Here is a 20080-nt window from a genome sequence, read left to right as displayed (position 1 = left end):
CGTGAACCAGTGCTTTCGCGCTGCGACCTGCATGAATATGCACATGCGCGCTAGTTTCCTTCTCCGCGCTGGCCCCGACGCAACAGGGGCCCAGCGCGGCATAAAAGAGGCTCCAACCAGGAGTAGGCCCCGATCAGGGGCCAGGCCACGGTGGAGGCCCCCCCCCAACCAGGCCCCCCCCCCCCCCCGTAGGTTGGATGCCGAAGTCCCGCCGGGTAGGACCACATGTGAACGTCGCCGGCGGGAGTCGGCCTATCTCGGCGGCCACTCGGCCCATCTCGCGCAGAGAATTGCCGAGGGGGGGGGGGACGCTCCGGCGCCGTGTCGGTGCCAATGGTGCCGATTATCCCGTCACTGCAGAATCGGCAGACCGGCATCGGGGCGGCGTCACGTGAATCACACCCGGCCCTGCGATTCTCCGACCCGGCCTGGGGTTAGAGAATCCCGCCCAGGGTATGTCAAAGGGAACTTTGAAGATACTTTGCCCCAACAGAAACACAAATACTCTAAAGCAATACGAAACAAACATTCGATAAAATATTGATGTAAAACAATCTAGAGACAAGGATACTGTGAACATTAATGTTTCTTTGTCTCTGTTTTTTCACCTTTCCACTGCAGTATCTGTTATATATCAAAAAGCTGTGTGTTATTTGGTTGATGTTTTATTTGTTTCAGACTCACAAGGTATGGGAAGATGTGCTATGAAATGTACGTTTCCAATATGTCCAAATCTCGTTTTATTACTTTCAGGAGAATAGGCAGAACCATTATGCAATAGCATAATAGATTAAGGTTTCTTAATGTGTCACACAGTTTCAGAGTACAGTGATGCAGATTATCCATAATGAGTTGTGGTATGGGAAGAGGGGTTACTTAAGATAAAAACATTTGATTTAGTGAAATGCAGGGACTATTCTTGCACAGAATAGAATATAGCTAGTGTATATCTCACTCAAATCAATATTTATTTTATTTATCCTTCAAAAACAATTTATAACAAGAGAGTGATGGCATTTTTGTAATTCTGTAAACATTATAAATTTATACTACCATGTCCTCATAGCAGGTTAATCCACTGCTGTGTACCACAGTGAGTTAGGGGTCTCCACATTCAGTTCCTGATCACAGTTGGAGCTTTGATGAGAAAGATGTCATGATATGCAAGCATGCAGCTAATGAACACAAAATAGGACACGACCAGTGAGCAGTCAGGACACTCATAGAACAGTACAGCACAGAACAGGCCCTTCGACCCTCGATGTTGTGCCAAGCAATGATCACCCTACTCAAACCCACGTATCCACCCTATACCCGTAACCCAACAACCCCCCCCCCCCCCCCTTAACCTTACTTTTTAGGACACTACAGGCAATTTAGCATGGCCAATCCACCTAACCCGCACATCTTTGGACTGTGGGAGGAAACCGGAGCACCCGGAGGAAACCCACGCACACACGGGGAGGACGTGCAGACTACGCACAGACAGTGACCCAGCCGGGAATCGAACCTGGGACCCTGGAGCTTTGAAGCATTTATGCTAACCACCATGCTACCGTGCTGCCCACACTCAGGGGTGCTATCTCACTATAAAAAAGATGAGGCACTCACACGCCGCCTCTTTCCACAGACCAACATCTACAGAGTGAGACAGGGTGTATCCTCAGCATTCACACCCCAGCACGCGGCTTAGAGCAAGGCTGGTTCAGTTACTACGTTTAGATTAGCGGAGAGTCGAACTCATTGAGAACTGCGCTAATAGTTCAATAAAACACATTGAACTCACTTCAAAGTCTGGAGCATCTTTTACTTAAAACTGCATCAAGTGGCAGCTTGTGTTATTCTAAATTACATAACGCAACATGATACCAGGAGTCCTGAGTCACCAGCTCAGGACATCCGGCAATCTCAGTGCCAACTGGCGGACATTCAAGCAGAAATTTCAGCTTTACGTCGAAGCATCAGACCTCAATGGTGCGTCTGATGCACGGAAGATAGCTCTTTCCCTCACCACAGCGGGAGATCACGCCTTGGAAATATTCAACTCCTTTCACTTCACCGAAGACCAGGACAAAACAAAGTTTCAGACCATCCTGGACAAGTTTGACAGCCACTGCGAGGTGGACACCAACAAAATCTTCGAGCGCTACATATTCAAGCAGCGACTGCAAGTTAAGACGAATCCTTCACCTCATATTTAACTAACCTTAGACTGCTAGCACAATCCTGCAACTTCGGTGCTATCACTGATTCCGTGATCAGAGACTAAATTGTTTTTGGAGTTCACTCTGAGCCTCTGAGAGAGCAGTTACTGAAGATCAAGCATATGACCGTGCCAGTCGCGATTGAAACATGCATAGTGCATGAGCACGCTAAAAATCGCTATTCCCAGTACAAAACGGCAGAAAATGATAAACTAGCCTCCAACGAGGCGGAGAGTGTGCTGGCTATCTAGTGGATGCAGCGCCTCAACATTGACAAAAGTGGCCATTTTGCACGCTCTTCCTGGGGCCCGACGCATGTGCGATGCGAACGGGATAATGAAGCGGCCGAAACCCGCACTGCGCAGGTGCAAATGTCTGAGAACCACACCGTGCATGTGCAGCGTCAGGTCGCCAACGTCATGATGTGTTCAAACTGTGGCACCGCCCAATTTAAAGAAACACTGTCTTGCAAAAGACAGACTGTGGGAAGCCAGGCCACTGTGCAGCCCTGCACCACCAGTCAGGAGCCAGCGCTCCCAATTCCGACGACGGCGCATCCGGAGTGTGCAACAATGCCTACGGGATTCTGATCCCGGCAGTGCAACGGATCCAGATGATGAATTTGTGGAAAACGCCTACTGTGTGGGCGTTATTACAACGTGTGAATATGCCACACCAGACACATCGCAAGTCCAATCCATCCTAGTTGTGGATTCTGAGGACGAATTAAATGAAATGAAAATTGCTTATTGTCACGAGTAGGCTTCAATGAAGTTACTGTGAAAAGCCCCTAGTCGCCACATTCCGGCGCCTGTGCGGGGAGGCTGTTACGGGAATCGAACCGTGCTGCTGGCCTGCTTGGTTTGCTTTCACAGCCAGCTATTTAGCCCAGTGAGCTAAACCAGTCCCTATGGCGAGCAGTGATGAAGGTCAACCACTGCACCATCCAGTTCAAGCTGGACACAGGTGCCTCTGCCAACCTCCTCTCACAGGCAGACTTCAGACGCATTAAGAAGCCCCCCACAGTCCTTCCAGCTGCGTGCAAGCTCCTGGATTACAACGGGAATGCCATCATGGCACTGGGATCCTGCCATCTGCACATATCCAACCAACACACACAAGCATGGTTACACTTTGAAATTGTTAAGCCGGACAGGGCATCCCTACTAGGTGTGCACGCCTGCAAGCAGCTGAACCTCATTCAAAGGGTTTACATCATGACGTCCTCCCATGTGGATCTTCAGGCCGGCATCGATGGCATACTCGACCAGTATCCAGATGTGTTCAACGGGATGCGCACGCTGCCGTATCGATACAAGACTCTGCTACGACCTGATGCCAAGCCAGTGTTCCACGCACCACGACGAGTCCCTGCTCCACTGAGAGAGCGCCTGAATCCACAGCTCAAGGATCTTCAGCAAAAAGGCATCATATCCAAGGTCACCGAGCCGACTGACTGGGTCAGCTCGATGATGTGCGTAAAGAAGCCTTTGGGAGACCTGTGCATCTGCATTGATCCCAAGGATCTCAATAAGAATATAATGCGGCAACATTACCCCATCCCGAAGTGAGAGGAACTCACGAGTGAGATGGCACACGCGCGCTTCTTCACCAAATTGGATGCATCACAGGGATTTTGGCAAATCCAGCTGAAAGAGTCCAGTAGAAGGCTCTGCACCTTCAATATGCCTTTTGGCAGATAATCGCATGCCATTTGGCATCATCTCGGCATCGGAGATATTCCATTGCATCATGGAGCAGGTGATGGAAGGCATTGAAGGGGTTTGTGTGTGCGTGGACGACATCATCATATGGTCCACAACCCCTGAAGAACATGTGTCCCATCTTCAGAAGGTATTCCGCTGTGTACATGCCAACGGCCTAAAGTTAAACAGGTCCAAATGTTGTTTTGGCTCATCGACACTCAAGTTCCGAGGCGAACAGATCTCACAGCATGGTGTGCGCCCGGGCACAGACAAAATCAAGGCCATCCAGGCAATGAAGGTCCCTGAGGACAAAAAGGCGGTGCTGCACTTCTTGGGTATGGTCAATTTTCTGGGCAAGTTCATTCCAAACATGGCCACACACACCACGGCCCTACGCAATCAAGGGCGATAACGCCCACTGAAACCAGATAAGCACAGATTGAGAAGGAGTGCTTGGGTCTTCTCACTGGCATCCTCAAATTTCATGATGAAGTCTACGGCCTGCCGACATTCACTGTCGAGACGAATCATAGGCCTCTAGTCCACATCATCCACAAGGACCTGAACGACATGACGCCTCGGTTGCAGAGAATCCTGCTCAAACTTAGGAGGTATGACTTCAACTTGGTGTACACACCTGGCAACGAGCTCATCATCACTGATGCATTGTCCCGCTCCGTCACCTCGCCCAGTGAGCTGCTGGAGATCATCCAGCACATCGAATCACAGGTGCAGGTGTGTCCTAGCACTCCCCTGGCGACAGATGAGAAGGTAGTTCTCATCCGTGGTGAGACAGCCAATGACCCCCTTTTGCAGCATGTTATCCAGAACCTTACCAATGGCTGGCATTGCCCACAATTTTGCAATGTGAAGGATGACCTGACAGTGATTGATGGTATCCTCCTCAAGCTGGACAGGATTGTCATTCCGCTCAGTCTCCAGAGCTTGGTGCTGCGGCAGATTCATGAAGGGCACCTGAGCATCGAGAAGTGTAGACGCAGAGCCAGGCAGGCTGTCTACTGGCCCAGCATCAGCCAGGACATCACAAACATGATCCCGAACTGTGCTACCTGTCAGCAGTTCCAGCCAGCACAGAGCAAGGAGACGCTCCAACAACATGACATAGTGACCACTCCATGGTCCAAGGTTGACATCGACCTCTTTTATGCGAATGGTCGCGACTACGTATTGATCATCGACTATTCTTGAATTACCCTGAGGTGCTGAAGCTCACGGACCTCACCTCTCAGACCATCATCAAAGCCTGTAAGGAGACGTTCTCAAGTCATGGCATCCCAATCACCATCATGAGCGACAATAGCCCGTGCTTTAACAGTCGAGAATGGTCTACGTTTGCCAGATCAGACAATTTCCAGCATGTCACCTCCAGTCCGCACTATCCGCAGTCCAATGAAAAAGTCGAGAAAGGGGTGCACATTGTGAAACAGCACATCTGCAAGGCCACGGACTCTGCTTCCAACATATACCTTGCACTGCTCGCGTACAGGGTGACTCCATTGTCCACTGGCATGTTGCCGGCTCAACTCCTGATGAACAGGGACCTGCGAACGATGCTTCCAGCCATACACCTGTCAACCTGGATCACCTCCCGGTGCTGCAGAAGATGCGGCAGCTCAGAGACCGTCAAAAGCAGGGCTATAATGCCCATGCCACCGATCTGGCCATGGTATCCCCGGCAGACACTGTCAGGATCAAGATACCGAATAGTGGGTGGTCTGCCCCAGCTGTCGTTGTTCGACAGGCCGCGCCCTGCTCTTATGTTGTATGTATGGCTGATGGCTCCATCATGCAAAGGAATTGACCGGCACTGCGCAAAGTTGCCTGCCCGCAACCACTTTCTCCTCCATTTCCATATGTTGAATTGCCACCTCCTGATACCTCGCACCACGAGGCCACCACTCAGGCTTCCATCCCGCCTGTCAAGGCGCCATCGTCCCCTCCGCCACCTCCCCGGCGGTCGACCAGGATCAGAAGCAAGTCTCAGAGACTGGACTTGTGAACGTTTGTTTTGTTTGCTCTGTTATGTTGTCCTCGGTCAGTCATGCTAGACAGACTCATTCAACTATAAATATATTCACATACACCAACAAAACATAAAAAATAGGGGAGATGTCATGATATGCAAACATGCAGCAAATGAACACATAGAATAGGACACAACCAATGAGCAGTCAGGACACTCAGGAGTGGTATCTCACTATAAAAGGGATGAGGCACTCACACCCCGCCTCTTTCCAAAGACCAACATCTACAGAGTGAGACAGGGCGTATCCTCAGCATCACACCCCAGCACGTGGCTTAGAGCAAGGCTGGTTCAGTTAGACTGAGTTACTACATGTAGATTAGCAGAGAGCCGAACTCATTGAGAACTGTGCTAATAGTTCAATAAAACGCATTGAACTCACTTCAAAGTCTGGAGCATCTTTTACTCAAAACTGCATCAAGTGGCAGCTTGTGTTATTCCAAATTACTTAACACAACAAAAGAGAGATGCATTCCTGAAGTATGAATGGAAAATGAAATGGAGATCAAAGTGACTCGACATGAGCTTCCAGTTTTGAATGCATTATTATACAGTGCGGACAGCATAAGAGAGATAAACAATATTTATAGTTAAAGGTGTTTGTAAACCGTCTTTCTTTGGACTGCCAAGGGCATTTAGAAGCTCTATTTTTCTCTGCAGCAGATTCGTATGGTGTGCTCATGTGATACAGCACCTAGAGCTAGAGGATGGTTCGTACTTGGAGTTAACTCAGTGCTGAATTCCTGATTTGTCAGGTCACGAGAAAAAAGCAATAAGGCAGATCAAGTGGTTTCTCAAAGTGAGGAAAGACATTCCAAGGGCAGAAGCCAACCTGAGCTGCCTCACAGTTTCCCTTCCTGCTCCCACACTATTACCTCTGGCATTCCCCAGGATCTATTCTTAGCCCCTTCCTATTTCCTATCTACGCGTTGCCCCTCGGTGACATCATCCAAAAGCACTCGAACGCTGACAACACCCAGCTCTAGCACACCACCACCTGTCTCAACTCCTCCCTCATTGGCTCTTTATCCAACATCTAGTGCTCTGGATGAGCAGGTATTTCCTGCAATTAAAAATTAAGAAAATTGAAGCCATTGTTTTCAGTCCTTGGTTCAAACTCTGTTTCCTAGTTACCAACTCTATCCCTCTCTCTGGCAGCAGTCTGAGATGAAGCCAGTCTCATTTGTGTCATATTTGACCCTGAAATGTTCTTCAACCTCATTTTCATCCATCACAAAGACCGCCCTATTTATACATCGGTAACCTGGCCGACCTCGTTCCTGTCTCAGCTTATCTATATAGAACAGTACAGCACAGAACAGGCCCTTCGGCCCTCGATGTTGTGCCGAGCAATGATCACCCTACTTAAACCCACGTAACCCGTATACCCGTAACCCAACAATCCCCCCATTAACCTTACACTACGGGCAATTTAGCATGGCCAATCCACCTAACCCGCACATCTTTGGACTGTGGGAGGAAACCGGAGCACCCGGAGGAAACCCACGCACACACGGGGAGAACGTGCAGACTCCACACAGACAGTGACCCAGCCGGGAATCGAACCTGGGACCCTGGAGCTGTGAAGCATTGATGCTAACCACCATGCTACCGTGAGGCCCAGCTCTAGCACACCACCACCTGTCTCAACTCCTCCCTCATTGGCTCTTTATCCAACATCTAGTGCTCTGGATGAGCAGGTATTTCCTGCAATTAAAAATACTGCATGAATCCTCATTCTAGAGTTGGTGATTCCAATGAATCTCTGTCCAGTCTCCTACATCTTACTCTTCACTTTCTAGAGGCCGTCCAGAACACTGCTGTCTATGTCTTAACTTGTACTCCGATCACCCCTATGTTCACAGAACTACATCGCATCCAGATGAAGCCACGTCATGATTGTAAAATTCTTATCCTATTTTTTAAATCCATGATTTCGAGTCATACTTTGCTTTATAATGCTCCTATGAAGCGCCTTGAGAAGTTCTATTATGCTAAAGACACAATATAAATGTAAATTGTTGTTGTTCATTGTGCTCAGCCAGTGTCCAGCGTAGGCTGGTACCTGGTACGAATCTGAACAAGGTCTGTCTCACCAAAAATGCATCTGAATCCCAAAGTACAACAGCTGTGCGAGCCTTCGCAGCACGGCTATATTGAGGCATGTAGAAGCGTTTGTGTATTCCACTCTGAAATTGCTGCAATATGGGTTCCAGTTAGGAAAGTTGTCAGATCTTGACCTTTGCAGATATAAGGGGCTAAATTCTCCGTTTTTGAGGCTATTTGCGGAGGATCCATGATTTTTTTATGTTGGAAAAATTGGCGCCGCCCAGCACCGAACTTCCGATCGGTGACGGGCTAGCAGCCATGCCGCGTAAAATGCCTGGCCTCCACAAAATAAACGGTTGTAGATTTGCTGGGTCTGTGGCCGCACAGCGGTCGCGCCGTACAACATGGCGCCGGCTGTGCGCGGACCCGACCTGCCAGATAGTAGTGCCCCACTGGACACCCCCTCATCACCCCCAGGCCACCCCCCACCAGCCTTCACCAAAGCCCCCCTGGCCAGCAGCATGGCTTCCGCTCGACTGTGGCGGTCCTGGACACAGTCCGCGGTTGCCGCACCGGGTTCCTCCACTGATAGGACCCCATGTCCCCCACGCCGTCGTGAACTCAGCCCATCAGGGGCGGAGCCACAGGGAAGGCCCTCAGGTGACGTCCTGAGGCCGTCCCAATGGTGTGCGCCGCACACCGCGATGATGCTGTTTTGGGCACCCCCCCCGATTCAGTCGTACAAATGGATTGTCTGCCCATCGGGAAACAGAGAATCTAGCCAAAGGTACTGAAACGTAGAAAGATAAATAGGCAGCCAGCTGCTTCCTCCAGTCACACTTCCTCCAGGCTGAGTATTGATGGTGAAATTCATTGCTAAGGTTTGCAGCAACCCGCCCCCCCCCCCCCCCCCCCCCCCCCCCAACAGCCGTGTCTGAAAAGGAGGGAACAAGTACCAGACATGTAGATGGACTTTCATTATAAAGGGATTTTCATTATAGTTGCTCTATGTGCCTAACCTGCATGATCCAAACGCAGCTGATGAATTATATAAAATTGGCAATCATTTGGAGAGAAAAAAACCTTCCTTGTTCTAGTTGCTTTTTCAGGTCTGGGTTTTACCACCTTCTACTTAGCTGGGAAGTTGCACTGCTTCACGGATATCGGTCAAGGAAAAAGCTGGAGATTATGTGCCGCTATCCTCCCCCTGTATTGTGCTGTGATGATCGCCTTGTCGAGGACGTGTGATTACAAACATCACTGGCAAGGTGAGCTGTGCTGGCTATCAAACAGCCCTGTCAAAATGTTGCTTTTGGTTGTGCTTGTCTGAGTGAAGAGAGCAATTTCTGAGTGTTAGCTTTACTCTGTTACTCTTCTGTGTGACTTGTAAGCCTTCTGTGTCGAGGCTTATTGATCTAATTATTCAATGTTTGCGATGCTTCCATGTAACGTCATCTTTTGCTTATTCCACAAAAGAAGAAAAGGAAACTTGCTTTGGCAGGGCAGCTGGTGTAAAAATATTCTTCAGTCGATAGAATTTGTTCCTCCTTGGTCACATGAAAAATTGTACTCAGTTTAAAACACACTCATCCTGACCTTTCCAGAGGAAAGCTGATTGGTCAGCTCATGTTGAGCAGTAAGGCATATCTCAACAATGTCCTTCCTGAAGGAAGGAAAGCAGTTCGTTCAGGGCTGCACTGGAAGGTGTTTGCAACACCGAACAGTAGGCAGAATTTTCCGCACCGGCGGCGTGTTTTATAGCGGCGGAGGCAATCCTCCGTTAGCCTGCTGCGGGATCTTTCGGTCTCACCAGTCAACGGGTTTTCATGTTGCTGATACCCTTCACCTCCGGGGAACCCGTGGGGGAGGGGGGGGGGGGGGGGGGGTAGCCATTAGTGGGACGGTAGTTCCTGCTGGCGAGAAACAGCTGGAAAATATCAGCCAACGAGGAGTCTCTGAATTCTCAACAGGTCACTTAATTCCTAAAATCATCAGAAGATTGGAGGCACAAGGAAAAAAAAGGTAAGGAGTTCCTCTACACTCTCAAACTAACACTCTCACACCCACCATGTACAGTACAGATTAACCGGCCATTCGTTGCTCTGGTGTTTGTGACACCTTACTTTGCACAATATGCATATCAGCCACAACCGAAGAGTTCCAGAGCTGCATAGTATTAGAAGGCAATTGCCAGTCATGCCAATCATGGATGAATGTTCACAGTGAGAGATAATTTAAACCTCAAGGGAAAATTCAATAAGTGCCTATTTCAAGTCGGATCACCTTAGATAAGATCACCTTAGGTTAGGTTGATCACAACAAATTTTCAAAGAGAAGGAATGGTGGAGTGGGAAATACAGTTCTTGCTTCAATTGGATAAGACACCGTCAGGATTTAGTGTCGTGCAGGGTCTGAGACATCGGACAGGCAATAATGATTGAACAAAATTGAGCAATAAGAGGCTGCCAAAGCAGAAAATGCTGGAAATTCTCAGCAGGTCAGCCAGCGTGTGTGGAGAGATAAATACATTCCAGATCGATGACCTTTTGTCAGAACTGGAAACAGTTATAGAGATGTAACAGGCATTAAGAAAATGCAGAGGCAGAGAAAAGAGGGAGGAAAAGAACAAAAGGGAATATCTGTGGCAGGGTGGGGCAGGCAGGAACAATTAAATCACAGAAGTGATGGTCACAGGATAAGTGAAGGGAAAAAAAGGAAGTCTAATTGGGAATCACAAAATCGCCAACAACTACCATCCAAAATGTTTTTTAAAAGTTGGTTATTGTCTGAAATTGTTGAACTCAGTCCAGAAGTCTAGAAAGTGCCGGATCGAAAGTTGAGGTGGCGTTCCTCAATGCTTAGTTTTACAGGAACTGTGTAGATAAGAAGCAAGGAAAGAGTGGGGTCAATAATAAAAAGACAAGTAGCCAGAAGCACAGGATTATGCTTGCAAACTGAACAGAGGTGTTTTGCAAAGCATTTCCCCAATTTGTGTTTGGTATCCCGAATGGAGGATCGATTGAACCTGCTGAATATTTCCACCATGTTCTTTGCTTTTATTTCAGATTTACAGCATCTGTGTATTTTGCTTTTGTAATTTCATAGACATAGGCCGGGATTCTCCGAGCTCCCACGCTGCAATCGGCCCGGCAGGGGGACAGAGAATGGGGCGTCAGACCCACGACGCCTTAGACCGGAGAATCACTGCCCATGCGCAGTCGACACGCCACCGGTCGGGGGCTGTTGAAAGAGCCCCCCGCGGCGATGCTCTGTGGTCGACCGGCCGAGTTTCCGCCGCCGTGGTTCACGTATGGTTCCACCCTGCAGGAGCTCTGCCTCGCAGCTGTGGTGGTGTCCTGGTGGGGGGGGGGATCAGTTTGCTGGGTGGGGGGGGGGCTACACAACTGCCAGGCCCCCGATCGGGGTCCACTGTGTGGGTTGGCCTGCGGCCGGAAGTGCAGGGCCCCTTATCGGCAGCAGGAGCTGCACGGCACACTCCACGGCCCTGCAAGCCCCCTTAATAACGGAGAATCACCCCAGACTTTTTAGAAAAAAGTCCACAGTGATTCGTGCCCGTTTTCTGGCGGGCGTGGGGACATAGCCCCATTATTGGAGAATCCCGGTCACAGAATTTACAGTGCAGAAGTAGGCCATTTTGCCCATCATGTCCGCACCCGAAAGACCAACCCACTTAAGCCCACACCTCCACCCTATCCCCACAACGCAATAACCCCACCTAACATTTTTGAACACTATCGGCAATTTAGCATGGCCAATCCACCTAACCTGCACATCTTTGGACTGTGGGAGGAAATGGGAGCACCCGGAGGAAACCCACGCAGACACGGGGAAGAACGTGCAGACTCTGCACAGACAGTGACCCAGCCGGGAATCGAACCTGGGACCCTGGAGCTGTGAAGCAACTGTGCTAACCACTGTGCTATGAAGTATTTTTCTAAGATCAATGAGTTCAGAACTGGAAGAGACATCTCAGAACAATATTGTGACATTTCTCTTTAGGTAAACTAATAACTGCAGTGAAACTGGAACTAAATGCTCATAATCTAAAACTGATGCTTAGAAGAGCCTCTTCAATAAGAGGCAGCACGGTAGCATGGTGGTTAGCATAAATGCTTCACAGCTCCAGGGTCCCAGGTTCGATTCCCGGCTGGGTCACTGTCTGTGCGGAGTCTGCACGTCCTCCCCGTGTGTGCGTGGGTTTCCTCCGGGTGCTCCGGTTTCCTCCCACAGTCCAAAGATGTGCCATCTTAGGTGGATTGGCCATGCTAAATTGCCCGTAGTGTCCTAAAAAAAGTAAGGTTAAGGGGGGGTTGTTGGGTTACGGGTATAGGGCGGATACGTGGGTTTGAGTAGGGTGATCATTGCTCGGCACAACATTGAGGGCCGAAGGGCCTGTTCTGTGCTGTACTGTCTTAAATAAAACCTAAAAATGTGCTCAAAGGTATCAAATAGCTTTGACAGAATTATTAATCCTTTTTTAAATACCACCATCAAGATAGCAGACAGAGTATTGGCTCTGATTTTGCAATCAGTGCCTAAATGACGTCATTCAATGCTAATCTCAAAGAAAGCTATCCACAATGACCTAGTATTCTCTGTGGGATGGATCTCCTCTTTCCAGCATTTATTTGAATCTGGCACCAATTCAATGGGATCACCACCAGTCATCCAGTAATGGTGATGCCATCAAAGAGGGTAAGTAGCCAATCACTTTAAAGAATTTTCACAGACAGCAAACCGGGTATCAAAGTCCGCTGTTTACTGGATTGGATTTGTTTACTGTCATGTGTACCGAGGTACAGTGAAAAGTATTTTTCTGCAAGCAACTCAACAGCTTATTAAGTACATGATAAGAAAACAAAAGAAAATACATAATAGGGCAACAGAAGGTACACAATGTAACTACATAGGAAACAGCATCGGATGAAGCATACATGGGTATAGTGTTACTGAGGTCTGGCCATAAGAGGGTCGTTTGGGAGTCTGGTAACAGCAGAGAAGAAGCTGTTTTTGATTCTGTTTGTGCGTGTTCTCAGACTTCTGCATCTCCTGCCCGAGGGAAGAAGTTGGAAGAGTGAGTAAGCCGGGTGGGAGGGATCTTTGCGTATGCTGCCCGCTTTTTTCAGGCACCGGGAGTTGTAGATGGAGTCAATGGATGGGAGGCAGGTATGTGTGATGGACTGGGCTGTGTTCATGACTCTCTGAAGTTTCTTGCGATTATCCTTCACTTCTTAACACAATTACAGAGAGCAAAAGAAAGATTGAGACATTTACATGGAATTAGGGCAGAAGCTGAAATATCATAAACACACTTAAGAAAAATAATTATATTCATTTATCATAATAGAAAAAAATGATATTACACAAACATAACATTAGTTTTCCAGGGCCGGAGAGGTTTTTCACCAGTAGTTCTGATTTAGTTAGTCAATAAACCGGTTGAACCTCATGAACGGTGGGCAGCACGGTAGCATTGTGGATAGCACAATTGCTTCACAGCTCCAGGGTCCCAGGTTCGATTTCCCGCTGGGTCACTGTCTGTGCAGAGTCTGCACATCCTCCCCGTGTGTGCGTAGGTTTCCTCCGGGTGCTCCGGTTTCCTCCCACAGTCCAAAGATGTGCACTTTAGGTGGATTGGCCATGCTAAATTGCCCTTAGTGTCCAAAATTGCCCTTAGTGTTGGGTGGAGTTACTGGGTAATGGGGATAGGGTGGAGGTGTTGACCTTGGGTAGGGTGCTCTTTCCAAGAGCCAGGGCAGACATGATGGGCCGAATGGCCTCCTTCTGCACTGTAAATTCTATGATAACAAGGGGCAGAATTTGGTGCCCTTCCCCATGAGGGCTTTGGTGGTGGTGGCGGGGAGCCGGAATTTAATTGGGAAGAAGGATGACAGATGGGAATCCTGTTGCCTTGCCACCTCTGGCCTGATTATATCTGTGGTGGGAAGACAGCTTTCTGCCCTGCCGCCAATGAAAGTCCGTAATTGGGTAATTAATGCCATCCTTAAATTCTGCCAAAGCTGCAACTTTGTCGGGGTAGTGGTTAACAGTGATATTACAGTGTAAAAGTGTACGCTCACATCAGTTCAGTGATTTCTAAAGATAGCTGTCTGCAGCAACGGCCAGAGTACTCCTGTGGAGGAGTAGGTGACTTTTCCCATTTAACTGTGCACCTACGGACATCAGACGGTGCAGTCAGTTTAACAGAATAATGGCAATGAACACTAACAGTTTTGCCACCATTATAACAGCAAAATCTGGGCCAATAGTGTAGCATGGAGTTATGGATGTTTACAGTGCAGGAGGAAATCATCAGGTCTGTGATAGAATTTTCCAAGAGCATCTCAAAGCCAATTCTGTTTATAGTCCTCTCTCTATGACCTGGTTACTCCCACTGTGGGTCCACCTTAAAAGGAGTATTTGCTTCAGCTACTCCCTGTGGCAAAGAATTCTAAAATATCACAGTGCAATATTCAATGGTGGGTGATGGAACCATCAATTCACCAGACACGTGTTTCCGATACGAATATAGGCTTTAATCGACTTACTACAGAGCCAGCCTGTTACCCGTTGATGAACTCTCAGTGAACTGCAGGCTGACTCTGGACAAGGGTATTTATACAGCAGCACTAGGGGGAGGAGTCATGGGCGGAGCCAAGGGTGGAGCCCTGTACAAGCCCCTGAGCATTCCCAGAGCTACTCCCCCTAGTGGTCGGATAACGCTACTGCGCTTACAAAGACATAGTGTGAATTATCATATTACATTCACCACAGTGGGTCAACTCTGAGAAAGGCAAGAATGCAATAAAATAGTTCATTGTGCAGACAGTGCGAGAGACACCATCACTATCACAGGTACATTGGTGAAAAGTGGTCACTTGGGTTTCAGTGTGTGCAGCAAATAATCACAGAGGTTTGGATTTTTGCACTGGGATCAGAACTGTGATGTCAGGATCACATCCAAGGTCTCAACCTCGAAGAATGTCGGCTTGTCATGCCCAATGCAATTTTTAAACAGATGACCAATTAGTGGTGGTGGTGGGGGGGGGGGGGGGGGGGGGGCGTCCTCATTGCACGATTAAGTACAGTGAACTGTCTCCCAAGACTGGAGGGCCAACAGCAGACCTCAAGCATTGAGTGGCCGAGAGACCTTAATACACCCTTTGATAACCTCCACTGGCTATCAGCTAATTGCAGGCCTGATCCAGCATGTTCAAAATGGCCTAGAGAATAGAACATTCTGGTAAACCCACACACTGGTTGGTGTTGGGAAATTGGGTAGCTGCCCACTTGTGGTCCTACCTCCTCCAAAGATCCAAAAATTCTGCCATAAATGTTCAGCGATGGTTTACAAAGTACTTTCTTCCTCGGGATTGTTAAGATTTACTTCAAGGAAAGGGACATCATAACGCTAGGAATATAAATGCCAAACTGTATGCATGGGCAGTGCAAGTACTGAGCATTTTTAGCAGGTACATCAATCACTGTTGGGAAACTTGAAATGAGCTCTTGCATCTGTCATTTGCACAACTTAAATAACGTTTTCAGAAGCTAGCATGTGAATTCTACAGCATTAAAGTGATTTCAGCATCTTGACCCCATCAAAATTTACAGCGTGTGTTCTAATGTTAGAATCTGGTCTTACTCACCGCTGTTGTGTGCTGGTGTATTGGCATTAGGTTCAATCGGAAACCATGACCCAACCTGGGTTTTCTCAGGGGCGGAATTCTCCGACCCCCTGCAGGGTCGGAGAATCGCCCGGGGCTGGCGTAAATCTCGCCCCCGCCATGGCCGTAATTCTCCGGGAATCGGCGGGGGCGGGAATCACGCGGCACTGGTCGATGGGCCCCCTGCGCCAGTTGGCGGGCCCCCCGTGGCGAATCTCCAGCCCGCGATGGGCCAAAGTCCCTCCGCTGGGAGGCCTCTCCCGCCGCCATGGTTTGAACCACCTCTGATGGCAGCGGGATCGGCGGCGCGAGCGGGCCTCGGGGGGAGGGGGGGGGGGGCGTGGGGCGATCGGACCCCGGTGGGTGCCCCCACGGTGGCCAGGCCCGCGATCGGGGCCCACCGATCGGCGGGCGGGCCAGTGCCGTCGAGGCCCTCTTTTTCTTCCGCCTCCGCCACGGCCTCCACCATGGCGGAAGCGGAAGAGAATCCCCCAGCGCGCATGCGCCGGTGGTGATGTCAGCGGCCGCTGACGCACCGGCACAGGCGCGAACCGGCAAAGGCCTTTCGGTCAGCCCCAGCGCCGGGCGGCGGGCGTCAAAGGCCGTTGTGCCGGTTTTGGCGCCAGTCGGCGTGGTGCCAACCGCTCCGGCGCGGGCCTAGCCCCTCAATGTGAGGGCACAATGTGAGGAATTCTCCGCACCTTTGGGGAGGCCCAACGCCGGAGTGGTTGGCGCCACTCCGCTACGCCGGGACCCCCCGCCCCGCTGGGTGTGGAGTATCCCGTGTTTCTATACCAGATGATGGAGTGAAGATTTAGTCAATTCAGAGATTATGGAGTTTTCTGACATTAGCCAGCATATCAGTGGCAAACCACATGTCGTCTGTGTGGCTGATCACTTCAAATATAAGATCACTTCAAATATAGCATATCATTCCAGATCCAAATTTTTTGGTGCTCAGGTATCCCAGGGTGAAACTCTACTGAACTCTCCATAAGTGGCTGTTGAGCAGGGTTTGGAAGTTCCTATTTGCCTCATTGACAGCAGATCCTCCGGCTGTCCCTTAGAAGGCAAATGGCAGCAGGGGGAGTGTCCGCAGTGGTGATTCCCTCCGCCAGGAGTTGTCCTCTTTCAGTCTCTGGAGTCCAGTGCACTGAGAAGTGAGATGCCCTGGGAGAGCACTGTAGATCTCACGGCTGAGTTATGGACCAAGAGACGAGTCACTTTATGAAGTCATTTTTTTTTCTCCCATTACCCACTGGGTTCAGAAGGGAAGAGCCAGGGTGATGGCCATGTTGGTGGCTGGGTGGTAGTGGGGTGGTGGTGGTTGAGGGTAAAGGTAAGTGATGTTTGTGCTCATCTGTGCCCTGGAGAGGGAATGTCCAATCACTGATCCCACAAAATCTGGTTGGGTTCCTCTTGATTTTTGACTCCTTTGTTTTCATTAGACACCCTTCATTACAAAAAGAATCTGAAAGATAAGCCTCCCTCACTAAGATTGCGATCATCCCTCTTACTCCCTGCTTCTTTGACTCAGTATCTCCTTTTCATTACAACTCCGTGAAGTACTTTCGGGCATTTTAAATGTTTTATATAGGGGTTGTTTATTTTGTTTTGTATCCATAGAAGAATCTATAGAATCCTTCTAGTGTCGAACGAGGCCATTCGGCCCATCGACTCTGCACTAGCTACTGATTGCCAACCAGAGAAACATCCATTAATCCCCACTCTTTACTTTCTATTAATTAACCAATCCTCTATCCATGCTACTACTTTACCCTTAATGCCATGGATCTTTATCTTATGCAGTGACTTTTCATTAGATGGATGGTAGGTGCTCTCATGGCCTGACATTCTTTTAAAACACAGGCTTGTAAGCAAGCACAGAACTGATAAATAGTATCTACTGACTTAGCACGATTGTCAATGTTTAACAAGTTATTAAGGATTTGTGAGGAATTAATTCAGCAAGTATTTGGATAAAACTGAATGCTCAGATTCTGCCTCACTCCGCTGTGAATTGAATGCAATACTGACACATATATGGCCCACATTAGAGCTAGGAAGGAAAGATGAGTTAGACTTTACAAAATACTCTTTGCATGTGTTGGCATGAGACAACTAAAATTAATAAAGAAAATGTATAATCAGTTGATGAAGCAATTACTCCTATGATTTACCTCTTGTTTCAAACCAGGCACAGAAATGGACAGAAAGGAGAGACAGAAAGTTTGCTTAACATTAACCTTCACTCCCTCCGCCTCCCACAGCCCTCAGCCGCAAGACATAACGGAAGAGCGAGTGAACACCCTTTTTGGATTCTAGACCGCAGACAAAAGGGGCTGCAGCGCACAAACACATGACCTCCAGACTTTAAACATTAAACAGCATGCAATATAACGAGTTACCAGCATCTGAGCCAACTCACCCTCTCTCCCCTTCCCACAGCTCCCTGCCGCAAAGCATAGTGGAAGAACAAGCGAACAACCCTTTTCAGATTCAAGACTGCCGACAAAGGACACTGTAGCTAACAAGCATACGACCTCAAGGCATCAAACAGCAAACAACCGACATTAAAATCCCCTCCCTCCCCCGCAGTCAGAGAACGAGGCACAAAAATGAGAGAACCCCTTGCCAAGCATTGGCAGTTGGTCATCTTACTCCCTTTCCTTGCTTCTGGCCTCACAAGCAAAAGGGGCTCCAGCAAAGAAGCCCCGGGCATTAAACAAGAATCAGAAACAGTACAGTAACAAGCATACGACTCCCAAAAATTAAAAAACAACACGCAACAGTACAAAAAGGCACCAGCAATTTGCAGGGCCTCCAAGCTTGAAACAGAAAACAGTCACCAGCACACTAAAGCCACCAAAATCCTTCAAAGGATCATCTTCACAACTTCCCAGGTGTCCAATTGGTGAGCAGCCATCCCCCTCCTCCTCCTGCAGTACCAGCATCCAATCACCTGCTCCACCCAGTCCTTGGTCCAGACCACAGAAGCAGAAGAGTCTGGAACAACACAGTACTTCCAGACATAAAGCATTGAATGGTCATCGGTTCAAATAAAAGCACCAGCAAACGGCAAAGAAGCCCTTCATTCCTCCAGTAAGCTGCGCAGTTAAAGCGGGCCGCCACACTTCCTTCCAAAGCGCTGGCAGCAGGTCACCTGACTTCCTCCCTCTCCTTACCCCAGGCCATAGAGAAAGAGGTAGTAACAGCCACAAATGGCTTCCAGACATGAAACACTGAATAGGCAGCAATACAGATAAAAGCACCAGCAAGCTGCAAAGAAGAGTGCATAACTTCAGCAAGTCGCTCAGGTAAAACAGCCATCACCCTTCCCTTCCTCCCTCACTCCAGGCAGCAGAAGCAAAGAAGTGTCAACGGGCAGACTTACAGCATCCAAGTGGCAGCAACAGTAGTCAGGCATCCCCCTCTCTCCACCCCTCCTCCAAGCAAACAGGCAGGGAGGGAGGAGGGCAGCACAGTAGCACAAGTGGATAGCACTGTGGCTTCACAGCGCCAGGGTTCCAGGTTCGATTCCCAGCTTGGGCCACTGGGTGTCTGCGTGGGTTTCCTCCGGGTGCTCCAGTTTCCTCCCACAGTCCAAAGATGTGCAGGTTAGGTGGATTGGCCATGCTAAATTGCCCTTAGTGATCAAAAAGGTCAGGAGGGGTTATTGGGTTATGGGGATAGGGTGGAAGTGAGGGCTTAAATTGGTCGGTGCAGACTTGATGGGCCCAATAGCCTCCTTCTGCACTGTATGTTCTATGTTCTATATAAGCAGCAGAGAACAGGAAAGGCAGCATTTCTCCCCCTCCCTCTTCCTCTCCCTCTCTCTTCAAGCAGGCAGGTAAAAGGACAGGCAGCATTTCTCCTTCCCCCTCTTCCAGGCAGCAAGGCCCTACCTTCCTTCCTTCCTTCCTCCCTCTCTCCTCCAGGCAGTTAGGCAGCAGCCAAGGAACAGGAGCAAGCCCTCAGCCAATCTTACAGCAAGAAAGCAGATCATACTCCCTATGTAGCCACTTGGGCGCTATGAATTGCTCACATTACTAGAATTACCAATTCCCCATGGCCAGTGGCCACCACGGTGAACCAGGGGGTGACCCACCCCCAACGATAACAGCTTCCCCCTGACCAAATCCAGCCCCTTCCCCAAGGGCTCCCTCAACACGCCCCCCCCCCTCTTCCTCCCCCTCCCTTCCCCCTTCCCCCTCCTCCCCTCCCCCTTCCCCCTCCTCCCCTCCCCCTCCACCTTCCGTCCCCTCCCCCTCCCCTCCCCCCCTCTAGGGGATATTCGATAGGAGGTCTTTCCCTTTAATGGATTGGACATTGGCCTTAATTGGTGATCATTGGTTTTTCGCCACGCAGCGGCAGGATCTGTATCTTGCA

The 20080-nt window shown here is 49.2% G+C and overlaps 1 protein-coding gene across 1 annotated transcript in view; it reads left to right on the top strand.

Annotated features, from left to right (window-relative positions):
* The window catches only part of plpp4 (phospholipid phosphatase 4), a 380012-nt gene that overhangs the window by 339355 nt on the left and 20577 nt on the right, over positions 1-20080 (top strand). The window contains exon 6 of the mRNA XM_038773401.1: positions 9101-9271. Coding sequence (XP_038629329.1) covers positions 9101-9271 — 171 coding nt within the window. The remainder of the gene's footprint in view (positions 1-9100; positions 9272-20080) is intronic.

The sequence above is a fragment of the Scyliorhinus canicula genome, chromosome 16 (genome assembly GCF_902713615.1).
Source record: "Scyliorhinus canicula chromosome 16, sScyCan1.1, whole genome shotgun sequence".
NCBI lineage: Eukaryota > Metazoa > Chordata > Chondrichthyes > Carcharhiniformes > Scyliorhinidae > Scyliorhinus > Scyliorhinus canicula.
The sequence above is the reverse complement of the archived record's forward strand: the minus strand, read 5'-3'. Positions and strand labels throughout refer to the sequence as shown.